The sequence below is a fragment of the Lycium ferocissimum genome, chromosome 7 (assembly GCF_029784015.1).
Source record: "Lycium ferocissimum isolate CSIRO_LF1 chromosome 7, AGI_CSIRO_Lferr_CH_V1, whole genome shotgun sequence".
Lineage (NCBI taxonomy): Eukaryota > Viridiplantae > Streptophyta > Magnoliopsida > Solanales > Solanaceae > Lycium > Lycium ferocissimum.
Window position 1 is genome coordinate 48,765,199 of NC_081348.1, and position 15,087 is coordinate 48,780,285.

A 15,087-nucleotide genomic window follows, 5' to 3' on the forward strand; every position below is an offset into this window, starting at 1 on the left:
TTGAAAGTTATTTTATAAATAAGTAGTTACATGTTTGGATAAAAGTGCTTAAAGGGTTTTTAGAAGTAAGGGTAGTATTGGAATTAATAGAAAATATAAGGGACAAAAGGGTAAAGTTGTTGGTCAAATCAAAATGGCTTTTAAGCAACAAAAAAAAAAAAATTGGGATTGAGCAACTTCTTGGTTGTGGCTTATTTTAAGCACTTTTTAACTTAATTTAAGTTGTTTTTAATTTTTGCCAAACACTCAAATAAATTAAAAATGACTTATAAGCTAGTTTGACCAACTTATAAGCCAATCCAAACGGGCTCTTAGCCTCTTTTTTATTTTTTAAGTTTTTTTAAAGAGAAACTATACTAACTAAATATTTCCAAGTTACTGAAATAGGTTTGGAATATGTTCCCACGAAATATTTATTCAAAATACCGACCTTTTCAAGTATGTTTCTTTAAAAAAAAATACAAAATTTTATTATGTTAATTAAAAAACTATATTTTATAAACCTGACCTCCTGAGGTCGGTATTCTGGTCAATTCCTTGGGAAATATTTTTTAAAAAACAACCGCAATATTATTTTTCATACTTCTTCATCATTTCAAAAAAAAAAAAAAAAAAAAAAAAAAACACTCTCTCTCTCTCTCTCTCTCACCTCCGACGTCGTCTTAGCCCAGCCCCACTCCCCCAGTTCGCCAGCCACCGCCTGCCACCCAAACTTCAATCAGATCATTTTTTTTTTCAATCTCATGCTTATTCATCATTAAATGCATTACATTGTTAATTGTAGTTCAGTTGATTTATATACTTTTGATTATTGTTCATGTTAGTATTTAGGATAATTTAGTTTAGGATTTAGTTGGATTAATTATACATAGAAATAATAGTTAATAAATGAACCTCGAATTGATAGTTACATTGTTAAATTGAAATTGAATCCCTTTGAACTTAGTTACATTGGTTGTAGAACTTTGAATTAAACTTCAACCTTAAAGTGAACTTTGAATCTTGAATTGAGTCTTCTAATTGATCATTGAAATTTGAATTAAACTCAACTTTATATTATAATTGAACTCTGAATTAAAATAAATTGAACCTTGAAACAAATTGAAATTTGGAATAAGACTAGTCTTAAGTTGAAACTTGAATTAAATTATAATAAGATTAGTTTAAGTAAGTGTTAAATTTGAAATTAACAATATTAGTAGGTGTTGAATCATTACTTAACGTATCTTTAAATATTAGTAGGTGTTAAATTATTACTTAATGAATGTTTAACGATCTCAAACTTTGTGTTTTCTGTGTAGATGGAATATAGTAGTTGGCTATATAATAGGAATTATATTGGCCGAGTGGGGATGAGGGATGAATTTGTAAAAAGTGTCGCTGGTTTTCTTAACTGTGCAATGACACTTGAACACTTTCTACTTAGTGGTTTGATTAAGTGTCCTTGTGAGATATGTCAATGTGGGAAATACTTAACACCGGAGTTTGTTAAGCTTCATCTCTGTCGAAAGAGGTTTAGATAAAATTATACAGTGTGGACTAGTCATGGAGAAAATTGATAGTAATCTTGATAGATTTCAAAACTTTGTTGTTGGTGAAGGTCTACATACACTCTATCCTCCCCAGACCCCACTTCGTGGGATTTGACTGGGTATGTTTTTGTTGTTGGTGGTGGTGGTGGTGGTGGTGAAAGTAGTAAGTCGGTGGAACCTAATGTCCAAAATTCTAAAATGCACGGCATTGTTCAGGATGCTTTTGGGATGAATTTCGATTTTGAATCTGATGACCATGTTGAAGAAGCTAGACGTTTTTTTTTTTTTTTTTAACAGTTACATGTTGTTAGTCGACCATTATGTAACGGGAATCCGCGCTCTCAATTGTCTACTGTTGTTAGATTTATCAAATCAGATTGGAACATTCCTCAAGGTGCAATGGACTTTGTGATTTACCTTATACATGAATTAGTTGACGCAAATCTAGAGATACTTGATAATTACTATAAGGCAAAGAAATTGGTGTCTACGTTAGGACTATCTTCAATGAGAATTGAATGTCGTGAAAATGGTTTCATGTATACTATTAAAATGACGTCGATCTAGAATTTTGTAAGTTTAGGCGATGCATCATTTACCTCTTATACCAAGGTTAAAGAGGTTGTATGCGTCAAATAGCCCCACTCCTCATATGAGATGCACTATGAAAAAAGGACACCTCGTTATGTGTCTTCCATTAGATGAAGAGGCTTAGAGGCATTTTGGATCCGCACTTCGCAGCCGAACCAAAGAATATTAGGTTGGGTTTATGTTTAGATGGATCCACTCCTCATTCTATTTCTGCTGCACCATATTCTTGTTGGCATGTCGTCTTAACACCGTATAATCTTCTCTTGAGATATATATGACTAGTCCATATATATTACTCCTACTTGCATTAATCTTGGCCCGCATAATTCAAAAGATTTGATTGATGTGTCCTTGCAATCTTTGATTGATGATTGAAATAGTTGTTGGTTGAAGGGGTTGAAACATTTGACGTTTTGTTTAAGCAGGATTTTAATCTGCGTGTTGTCTTAATGTGGACTATTACTGATTTTTCTACATACGGGATGTGGTCCAGGTAGATGATAGTTGAAAAGTTAGCTTGTCCCTATGACATGAAAAATATTAAATTGTTTACTTTAAAACATGGCTAAAAAACTCATGATTTGATTGTCACTATCACTTCTTACCAATGAATCATGAGTTTAGGAGTATGAAAAATGCATTCAAGAAGAAAGAACTTGAAAAAAATGCATTCAAAAAGAACAAAGTTGAACGAGACTATCCACCTGCAATAGTGTCAGAAGAAGGTAGTTGGGAGATGGTTCAAAACTTTCCAAAGACCACTAAAAAAACAACCGTACAAATTCGACGGGTATGGTGTTGCACATAATTGGACTAACCAGAGCATATTTTCGGAGTTACCATATTGGAAAGATAATCTTCTCCAACATAATCTTGATGTCATGCATATTAAAAAAATCACTTTGATAATTTGTTCAACACAATAACGGATGTCAAGGGAAGACAAAAGATAATGCTAAGGCTAGAATGAACTTACCAAAATATTGCAGACAAAACGAGCTATGATTACAGGAGAAACAAAACAATCCAAGGCTAGTTATTCATTCACAATGGACCAGGAGCAAAAGATTAGTAAGTCCAGAATGGATATGCGTCAAATTTGGGGAAGCATATCGATAGGGAACAAGAAAAGTTACATGGTATGAAAAATCGTGATTGTCATGTTTTCATGGAAACTATAATCCCCATTGCATTTATCCGGAGGATTCGAGCAACATAGTATCCAAAAGCCAAATGAATGTACAGAAAGTATGTGAGATCATAGAAAACAGCCAATGAATCAGGTATCAAAAAGCAGAAGAAACAACAGACTGGATTTTCATTAACCAGGACTGAATATCAACATGTTTCTCATACAGTTAAAACACATTGAGTTATAGAACAAAAGGACTACTATACAACCTTTGCTGATAGAGGTGGCAATTTTGTCACCTCGAGCTTACACGATCAGCCAAGAGGTTCTGATTATTCGGGACGGCTCTCTAACATAGTAGATGCTATGGTGACAAGGCCGTCTTCATTTGGGAGAGCTCTCTGCCTTGCTAGTACTAGATGTAGAAGTGAAACTAACAGGGCACACCGGATGATCCCTCACGATCAAGCTAAGAAATTCAGGTCTCGCATAGTGCCCAACCACATCGAAATCAAACTTGGCTCGCGCTATTTCTCCCAGATCTGGTAAAATTGAGAGTTAGTAAAAGCTGGACTATGACTCCTTTGTTTTTCTGCTCTTTTTGTGTGTGTGGGGTGTGTGTGTTATTTTTTTGGGGGGGCGGGGGGTTTAGGACCCATTTGGCCATAAAATTATTTATTATTTCCCGGAATAATCTTTTACTTTATTTGACAATCAGTGTTTGGCCATGAAAATTCCAAAGCCAACTTGAAGTGGTATTTTAAATTTGGAAAACAGCTTATAACTTGTTCCAACTCACTTTTCACTTTTGAAGTTGTATTTCAAATTTGAAAAGTACATTCAAGCATGAACATTATCCCAAATATTCTTTGCAAAATTATAACCAAACACAACTCCATCTTCAACTCCAACTCCAACTCCACAAATTCCAAATAAAGTGAAAACTATTTGGAATCTATGGCCAAATGCCTACTTAATGTCAATTTGAGAAAGCAAAATAAGAAAGCTCAGTACCGTACCTAGATCAGCTGAGATGAGTGCCTCCCCTTCATAATTTGGTCCTGCCAGAACAGCCCCTGATGGTGATATAATTACACTACCACCAGCACAAACAACGGAATCTGGTGTAAGGTCATCTTCTGTGCCGGAAAAAACATATTCCGGTGGAGGTGGATAATCTTTCCTTCTACAGAACTGATTGGCCGATAAAACAAAACAACCGCCTTCCAAGGCGATGTGAGTCATCGATGCCTGCCACACTTCCCTAGAATCAGCTGTAGGTGCACAATATATCTCAATGCCTGCAACAGAAAAGAATTTAGAAATTTTGTGGAAATTCATTTAGGAGCATATTGCAAATATGAACATCCACATGCTTTTTATGACATTTCCAGTAATATCCATTTCTCAAACCGATGTCATACAGAAAATGAAATAAACTGAGCAATCACATAGGATCCAGGAATGCTATTCAAAATACAACTTTTTCCCCTTTATACTCCTACAAAGACTAAGATTAGTGGCTCAATTCTCTTACTTACACTATCAATTATCAAACTTTATCTTATTACTGATGCTAAATCAAACTTGACCGAGAAAACCTGTTGTTGTAGCTTCCAACACGGGAATAATGGATCCATCTCATTATCCTTCTCCGCTTAAATACCAAACTTGGTGCATCCACCAGGTTTCAAACTCGTGACATGCACCTAATATACATCCTGTAATGTACTATCTTTGCCACTGAACCAAAGCCAAGGGGCTCAGAATAGGCCATTAAATGACAACAATCATTCCAAAGAGGCACAACCACAAAAGTAATGATGGATCTATCTGTGGACTGTGACAATGAAATTCAGCTTCATGAACTAAAGTATAAATTAAGTATTTAGACATGAGGAGACAACTGGTATACCATCCTACAAAAAGTCTTGCAAAATCACCCACAATGTATCAGTAATTCAGAAGTTTGAATACATTATAATCAGAAATTACTACAGCATGATTAAACACTGTGAGTTATTGATGAAAATTTAGGCCATATTTTTCATATCAGAACCCAAGCCAGAAAAGCATCTGATTAACCGGCATTTTGATGCCTAGCGGTTCATTACTTTAATAGCACGAATAAAACAACTGCTTTCCTAAATGAATTTTATCACCGTAGGGGCGTAGACGCAAGCAACATAAAACTGGAAACAAATATCTCAGTGTCCCTAAAAGCTATGATCCTCGAGGTAGGTAAAGAAGAACCCAAGAGATCAGCCAAAAATGTCAGACCTTTAGCATACATAGCGGTCCTTAGAAGTGGCATTTTGTTCTCCCAACATATTGCAGCACCAATTTTTCCAATTGGAGTGTCATAAACTGGAATTGTTGATCCATCCCCGAAACCCCAGAGTATCCGTTCCAATGCTGTTGGCATTAGCTTACGATGCTTTCCAAGGTAGTGACCCTGAGAGTCGAAGAAAAGCACTGTGCAATATAGTGTGTATCCATCTCTCTCAATAACACCCATCACCAAGTACACCTTGTATTTTCCAGCCATTGCTGCCAGACGATCAACCTCAGGACCTGCAACCAATAGCTGTAAGTAGGAGTGGCAAACAGATTGGTCAAAAACTAGTTAAGTAAAAATAGATAAAAATCCAACCCGCCCATATTTAAGACGAAAAAAATGTTTTAACCGATGGATAATATGGATATCCATATTAGAATAGTTAGGTGAGAACACAAGCTAAAAGCCAAAATAAGCTTAGACCCCCAGAAAGCAAGAACTCATGGAAAATAACAAGCAAACAAATGAGTATTCATAATATGGATATCCATACTATCCATCTGGATATCCATTTTTTAGTAGATAATATGGAGATGGTTAATTGTTTTTTTACCCATTTTGCCAGTCCTAGCTGGGGTGGGGAGGAACCTTTTTCTTTAGAAGGAAAACAAAATGGGTTAGAGGTTATACAGACAAACAGCATACATATGTTTAGGTGAAATGTAAAGGACTTGGTAAGTTTCAGCGTGACGTATCTTAGCAACAAAGTCCAGAAAGAAATTCAAATTTCATAACATGTTTGTTGGTTCTCTGTATCCCAAATCAACAATTTTTAACATCTGCGTCCTGAATTTTCAAGCTAAGGTCCTTTGCTCCTTGAGCTGAATTAATGTTGAACACCTTCAATTCAATTTTCCTCTAACCATAATTAACGAGAAAATGGAACTGTGTTATACTTTTTAAGGAAAATATATAATTTAATCGTAGGAATGTGTCACAAAGTCCTTATCTTCTTATATATTCAGTTTTTTGTAAGTAATTCAGTTAAATACATTGTTCCGAATTTGAAATATTTAAGAACCACCCCCGATCAAATATTTTTCTTGGCAGAGAGTTAACTGATCAAGAAATCAAAGAGTTTTTGACCTGGCACATCAATGGCCGAAGCCAGATATTTGCGAAACTCCTCCTTCCCTTTGGCTGTCCGATTCCCAATTGAGACACCAAATGTTGATCCACGTGGATAACCACCAATAAATGCTTCAGGAAACACCACCAGCTGAGAACCATAAGAAGCCGCTTCGGCAAGCAGCCTCTCAGCCTTATCTGAAAAAATGTCAAGCAGTAACTATCCCAATTCAAGAATTTTTATTAAAAGTCTCAATTCAAGAATTTAACAAAACCAGAAACCTTCTTGATTAACAGAAAAAAAAAAAAAAAAAAAAAAAAACATAACCAGAAAACTTCAAGATAAAATTAGAAATTCCAGCTTCCCAACCACAAAGTTACCACACATAATATCATGAAATAAACCCGAAGTTTTGGCTCTTTGCTGCGCCATGCACTAAAACAGAACATTTCCTCTTCATGTGCAAAGACAAAGAGTAAAGAAGGTAAATAAAAAGGATATAATTTGATTAATTAACTAAGCAAGATTGATTGAGGGTAGTGCACACTCCCAACAACATTCAAACTCTGAACTTTCGTACTTTCTGTTGTTAGCAACTACTACTAAACCTTGCAACAAAGCGTAGCTCAGAGACCCGGCTCATCACTGGTTAGAGGACTTAAGTATCCTTGAGTCTAGATCAAGAGAACCACCTGCTAACGCTTAAACAATTAGCCTTTGAAAAGAACCGAACTTTTGAACGAGAATAAATTAATGTAAAGTACCATTAAAAGGAGAACTTGAAAGAAAGATAAAATGAGTTCCAAGTCAGAAGATCGTTTCTTTAATTGACATACAATTAGTAGGACCCCATAAAATCATCAAATCCTACACAAGGGCAACCCGGTGCACAAAGCATCCTCGTTTACACAGGCCCAAGGAAGGGTGCACCCCAAGGGGTGTGATGTAGAAAGTCTACCCTAATGCAAGCATTAGTGGTTGCTTCCACGGCTCGGACCCATGACCTATAGGTCACACGGAGATAACTATACCGTTGCTCCAAGGCTCCCCTTCATGTCCAATCCTAAACTAAACTTTTTAAATTGCTTGCCCCATTTTTTTCTGCTTCTAATAGAAGGCTTTTAAAAATAACAATGTTAATTAGCATCCAAGAACTTTAATAGGCCCTTCATTCTTTGATGAGCTTATGGTGGAATATGTTTAGGTGGTTTGGCATTTCTTGGACGATGCCACAAACTGTAAAAAATTTAATGTTCAGTTGGAAGAGTGGGAGGAGGAGGAAAAGACGCACCTGCATGGAATGTGACTCTACTTGTGTTAATGTGGGTTGTTAGGAGAGAGAGAAATAGGAGAGATTTTGAGGGGGTAGAGTCGAGCTTTTCTCAATTGAGGAGTATCTCGATCCCCTCTTTTCTTTTGGTGCACCCATGAAGTTCCTTGCTGTACAGAAGATTGGATGGAGTTGGTAGCGAATCATTTCTTTTTGTAGATTCTCCACCTTTTGGGTTACCCTTGTATACGACCAGCTTTGTTTATGAATGAATATACATTTACTTGATCAAAAAAGAAGAATTATCATCCAAGTCTTCTATGACCTTCTTGGGACAGTGCGCCCAATGATTTTAATATTTTTTCCTTTTGGTTTGAAGTTCCAATTATTAAGTCACCCATGGATGCAAGGAGCTGAGACAACAGAGGGAAAGACTTTGACCAATATCAAGATTAGGAGGGTGCAGTACTTCTACAATTTACTGTAAGACATACATACTATACAGCAAAACAAGTTTACAAGCAAGCTTCTGAAATAGGTCCTCATGCCTTTGTTGATCCTAGTCTTAGTAGAAAGGATGAAGAATCTACCATCAGAATCACATCCATATGTTTTACCCTTCAACCGCGGCACCTCCCACACTTTATGAGAAGGAAAATATTCAGTTTCCCTTAATTGCAATGTTGTTCGCCGTTAAGAGTAGATCATGGCACCAAGAGTTCTCCATTACATGTGATTCTTTTTTAACAAGGGATCAATTCAATGATGTTTTCAATATTGCGGACTTCCATTTTTTATTAGTTTACAAAGATGATTGTATCGTTTCTCAGATGTCACTCTGTTAGTGTAGGTAAATGAATATGGTGATGAATTGCACGGAAAGGTCAGAACAAAGATTGAAGTCCATGAACTAAAACAGCACTCCAATGCAGGCAGCAAGGTGTTAAGGCATTGAGATCAATCGCCGTGGGATCTTGAAGAGGACAATACTAAGCAGTAAATATAGTTGGCAAGGCGATTTAGGAATCTCATCAATGATTTTTCTTATTTACTAGGAATAAGAAATTAGAAATTTAATATAAGAAAAGTCTTTACAAAACTTATAATTGTGTCAGGATTTTGAACTTCATCTGCAAGATTTTTCTAAAGTTCAAACGTTTGTTTAGTGTTTTTTCCAATCTTTTGTCTACACAATAATTCTTGGAATTTATAGTTCATCTTTCTTCCATTATAAGTGTAATACATATTTTTTATTATCTTTCTTCACCAAGACCTGCGTTGGTCGTGCTTTTATTTTTTTGGAAACTGGTAACTTACCTGCTTTGCGCTTGAAACCCCAGTATATGTTGATGATTTTGTACACTTTTTGTATATATCAACACTAAGTAGGAATATATTTATGAGTAGTGAAATGGTTAAACAGAATCAAGTAGTAATAAAGTGAGTGACTGAGTGTAAAGGATAATAACCCTTTGGCTGTCCTCAGTCCATTCACATTCAGCATAAGGTTATTTTTCTCCATTGCCTAAGTTTCACTTACCTGGGAAAAATATATCTTTGCCTAGATTTTGAAAATGGAGCCTGGACACTTTTGTTACAATCCAAGGTGATAACAAGGAATAGCTCATTCACATTAGTGCTATGTTACAAGGTGACAGTTGTTGGTCTTGCACTGCAGTCTCAGAATAATCTCAACTTAGCTTTTAATTTGAAACAACAGTAGAGCTATATGAAGTGAGCTTTTTAATTATCTGACAGACACCACTTAGTCTCTCTCTCTCTCTCTCTCTCTCTCTCTCTGGTACCCGGTACCCGAATAGATGCACTGGGTAGCCTTGGACGGATGGAAAGAAATGATAGTATTTTTCCTCAACTGGGATCTAAACCTAGGACCTTACGGTTGTCAGCTCACTTCATTAACCACTAGGCCACACCTTTGGGTGCCAAACTTGATAATTTACTAATCCATTTATCAAGAACAAGCCTTTCTTGTGGAAAACCCACAAGACAGATGTCCAACCCACCAGTAACAACTTGTTTGGATGATTGTTACATATCTTTCATAATGTATTGTATTGTAATGTAATGTACTGTTTTGACGAATACAATGTTTATCGTTTATCGTCTTTTCATAATGCCACGCATTAGCCATCCAAAGAATGAGCTCACAATTTTACAAAAGAAGTAGGATACAAGATAGAGTTATTGCACAAAAAGATATGGTAAATGGTAAAATACGATTATTAAATAATAAGTCAGGGGAAAAAACAAGGTAACGATGCCATCACACCAACTCCGTCATTATAACAACAAATTTAACAATACGATACAACAAAATTAAAGTAACAACCAGAAACTAACCTCTTGTTTAAAGTAACCGGGCGGATGTAGACGCCAGTATATGAGTTCATGGGAACCCAGTAACATTTGTCCAGAGGGAACCCAGTAACATTTGTCCAGATTATGTATGTATATTAAAAAATTCTACTAAATATTTACAAATATTTAACTCTGAACACGTTATTATTGTAGTACTCCCTCTGTATCACTTTATGTGATACACTCTCCTTTTTAGTGTATCCCAAAAAGAATTGATACATTTCTATATTTCGAAACAAGTTAACTTAAAACTTTCCCCATCACCCTTAATAAAGTGATTTAAGACAACACAAATATTTATGACTTATTTTAGACCAGAAGCTTCAAACTCAGGGGCGGAGCTACTTGGGGGCCAAGGTGTTCACACCCTCAGCAAAAAATTACAGTGTAAAAAATTACAGTATATATATAGGATAAATTTTTTGTGTTTATGTGCATCACAAATTACAGTGTATATTTAGCTTCTTCTTTTTTCCGAACACCCTGAATGAAAATCCTGAATCCGCAACTGTTCAAAAGTCTTCCTTTCTTTCTTAAGCTTAATGCCGAGTCAAACTATATCACGTAAAATAGGTAACAACCATCCAAACAAGTTGTTAAACAGACAAATACCAACAACACCAAATCTTACCAACAACACAAGAAAATCAAAACTCAAAGACATTGAAAACTCACCAAGAGTAGCAGGGGTGTCATAGAAGATTGTGGAGGCCTGAACTACTGTGGCACGGACAGTTGGGGCAGAAGAATCACCTGCCATTTCCACTTCAGCAAACAATGGCCCTTCGTTCACTGTTTGGGTTTGGACCAAAGCCATAATTCCTTGTGTGCTTCTCAATTTGCAGATGTGTTTTGCGTATTTTGGACTATGCTTGCTAAAATTAGAAGTAAATAAAGTGATTGGTGTACCCTTTTTTCAAGAAAGAGATTTCTAGAATTTAGACTCGGGTCATTTGGTATATAGTCAAAATTATCTCGAATTATAATTTCGGGACTAATTTATCCCATCTATTGGAATTATTTTATACCATTATATAAAATAATCCCAAAGATAGTGGGATAAGAAGGTATAAGCTGGGATATTCCAGCACTAATTTTTGTATCATATTTGGTACAAGGTATACCAAACATGGTATAAAAATTGGTGATGGATATGCTAGCTTATACCTTCTACCAAATGACCCCTTATAGTCCAATTTGATAATCGTTTGGTACGAGAAATAAGGTGGAATTAGTCCAAAGACAATAATTTAGTTTGCGAACCAAATAACTACTTAAGGGTCGTTTAGTTGGGGAATAAGTTATCTCAGAATTAATTATTTCAGGATCAATTATTTCGAGATTGTTATCTCATCTTCTACAGGAACAAAAAACACTATAATAATTAATTACATAATTTTATTCCAACCAAATATGGGATTTATTCATAATTAATTTCATTACGGGATTTATTATCTCTCATTTCTCGTACCAAACGAGTTTTTAGTGTCCGAACCAACTTGTACATATTTAATTAATTTTGCGGATGCCTATTATCACTCATCATTATATATACACCAAATAACTTTATTTACAAAAGTTTCAGACATAAACAACAACAACAACATGCCCAGTATAATCCCTCCTGAGACATATATAATAAAAAATGTCTAAGTGATTTTATCTTATTCAAGATTTGAAGTAAAATTTCATAATTTTCGACCCATCTCATTGACGGTAAAATTTAAACTTATTTTTCTTCTTTCAATGTACTTGTGGTTATTAAATCGTATGATATTTGTTCACGACCTTGGCAGAATTTCAGCATAAACTTAATAACCTTCGATTTAATTAAAATCTTGATGCATACCAAATTGTAATAGAGACAAAAAAAGAACGGAAAAGGCTCAAATATGCCATCTAACTATCAGAAATTGCTCATTTATGCCACTCGTCAATAGTTTGGCTCATTTATGCCATCGAACTATAGACAATGGCTCATTTATGCCATCGAACTATAGGAAATGGCTCATTTATGCCACTCATTAATAGTTTGACTCATTTATGTCATCGCCTGTTATCAAAATGACTCATCCATGCCATAGTTCATTAAAGCTGGTTTTACAATACCATATATGACACGTGACCTCCAACTAGATTATGGTTGTGGGTGGGCAAGGTGTATGGGTCGGATTTTTTAATAATTTGGTATTCAAAATTGGGCTAGTTTAATTAAAATACGTAGGCCTCTAATTGGAGGCCACATATCATAGCTGGTATTATAAAACCGGCGTTAATGAAAAATGGCATGGATGAGTCATTTTGATAACGGGCGATGGCATAAATGAGTCAAACTATTGATGAGTGGCATAAATGAGCCATTTTCTATAGTTCGATGGCATAAATGAGTCATTTCTTATAGTTCGATGGCATAAATGAGCCAAACTATTGACGAGTGGCATAAATGAGTCATTTCCAATAGTTGGATGACATATTTGAGCCTTTTCCAAAAAAAGAATCAACTAGTCTTCTCAAATTTGATTAAGTTTTGATAAATAAAATTAGAGGCCGTTCTAGCTCGATTATTACGAGTTTAATTTAAGTCAACACGCATGCGCGTGCTAAACACCCACATATTGATCAGCTCACCAATTAATATGTAATGGGACTCTATTTGCTTTTCTGATTCATATATAAAATAATAATGTCAGGAAAATCTCTATTCACTATTTAGTGAATGATAATTTTTTTGCTGACAAAAGAATAAAGATCATTTTTATTTGGGAAAAGTGTTCAAAACACACTTCAACTTTGACCGAAATTGCTATAACACACTCCAACTTTGCGGGGATCCTATGACCACCCTAAACTACTTTAAAGTGGAATTATTAGCTCCATAGATGCAAAGGTGGCAAAGAGATTGTTTGTCACTCTCTCTAAGAGAGTGAGAGAAGAAATGAAAATATTTAAAATTTATTTTATAAGCAGTTTTTAGAAATATCTATTTTTCTTTTTGTGGCATTTTCCTTTTCATAGGTTTCTCTTCATCCCCTTTGTGGGGTTCTCAACCACCATTAACAAATGAAGCATTGATGCTCTTCAACAAGTTTGCTTTCAAGGAACTCAACCTATGAGTTTTCAACAGATTAATCGCCATTGGATAATCGAAAATTTGCCGAGCACCGCCATCTCTCTCTTCAACTCCGGCAACCCCTTTGTTTCTTTGATTTCATCTCTTCTCTTTGTCCCTCGAAACCCAAAGATAAATCAAATAAAATTCGGAGTCCCGAATCTTCAGATCAATCGGGATGATGGCCAAAAATGTGAATTTGCTTTTTCAGATGATTTGCGTTTTCTATTGATTTGAATTTCTCAACGGAGTTTCTGCTAATTTAGTCTAAAAGGAAGCTTTTGAGATGTTTTTGTTGGATTTTAATGTGTGATCCTCTATGTAGTAAAGGTCTAAATTGAGAGGTTGGGTGCTAATGGTGGAAGAGGGTATATAAAGAGTAGAGAAATAAAGAAGTAGGGAATATTCTGAAGAAAAAAAAATTAATGGTAAATACGGTGTTAGGCGCGTGTATTCCACCCATGGACATAAATTTGGTTTCGACTTTTTGTGGAGGTAATAATTCCACTTTAAAATAGTTTAGGGGGTTATAGGACCCCGCAAAGTTGAAATGTGTTATAGCAATTTCGGCCAAAGTTGAAGTGTGTTTTGAACCCTTTTCCCTTTTTATTTCAAGATGAGGAGTTTGATTTTCCTCATCAACCTATTTGTAGAATTCAATTATTTTTTCTTGAAGAATCTATATTTCCACATCTATAGTAGAATGTACATAATTTTTTTTTTTAGTGAAAATCAAGAACTCATTGAAACTAATTGATTCTATTTTGAAAGCTCTTTGTTTTGTCTGAATTTACAACTTTTTACTTTCTCTGAATTATTATATAGAACCCTAGATATCCTGCATTTAACCCAATAGAGAAAATTGCTTAATGAAATTATATTTGACTAATTGAAAATTTAAAAATAAATTAATTTTTTAAAATTTTATTTTACCTTTAATGAAATAATTTATAGCCACATAAATACTGTATTGTGTTAAACAATTATTTTGTTATTATGAACTCAATATTTAGATAGATTGCATTATCTATCAAGAATAATATGACATTACAAAAAAAAAAATAGGATTATTATAAAAAAAATAAATGATAAAGTAGAACTTATTAAATAATAATGAAGGGCAAGATGAAAAAAAGAAATAAAGTAACGATACAATCACATTAAATTGGCCGTTATTTAAATAATAAAATAATAATAATTAGATTTTATAATAATATAATATTATAATTCAATATGTGACAACCATTCCAACAAACCAACAAAAATTGTGCTGTAAACACCAAATTTCTAAACCAAAAAAAAAAAATTCAAAAAAATTGTTAACCCAATGAAATGCTGCCCATAAAACTAGTAGGCCTTTTGGCCATGAAAATCAAATACTTTTCAATTTATTTGAAATTTTGAAGTTGGAGTTGAAGATAGAGTTGTGTTTAGTTATAGTTTTTGTAAAGAATATTTAATTGTTTGAATGTATTGAAAGTTAAAAAAAAGTAAAAATATAGTTTTAGATGTTTTCTAAATTTTCAAATATAACTTAAAATTATATTTGAAATTTTCATGATCAAGTATTGATTTTCAAATAAAGTGAAAAAAAATGCGGAAAAAAAAAATGAAAAACTCTCATGAGCAAAAGTGAGGAAGAGCTAGTACTAGTACTAGATAAAACA

General features: G+C 34.4%; 1 protein-coding gene across 1 annotated transcript; it reads right to left on the bottom strand.

Annotated features, from left to right (window-relative positions):
• Positions 1-3,421: 3,421 nt before the first annotated feature.
• LOC132065499 (bifunctional nitrilase/nitrile hydratase NIT4B) lies at positions 3,422-11,159 on the bottom strand. Its single transcript, XM_059458920.1, has 5 exons — positions 10,987-11,159; positions 6,680-6,859; positions 5,536-5,829; positions 4,275-4,556; positions 3,422-3,797 (listed from the first exon to the last, which is right to left on the bottom strand). Exons 1-5 carry the CDS (start codon positions 11,126-11,128, stop codon positions 3,640-3,642), a joined length of 1,056 nt encoding a protein of 351 aa, XP_059314903.1. The 5' UTR covers positions 11,129-11,159; the 3' UTR covers positions 3,422-3,639.
• Positions 11,160-15,087: the final 3,928 nt, after the last annotated feature.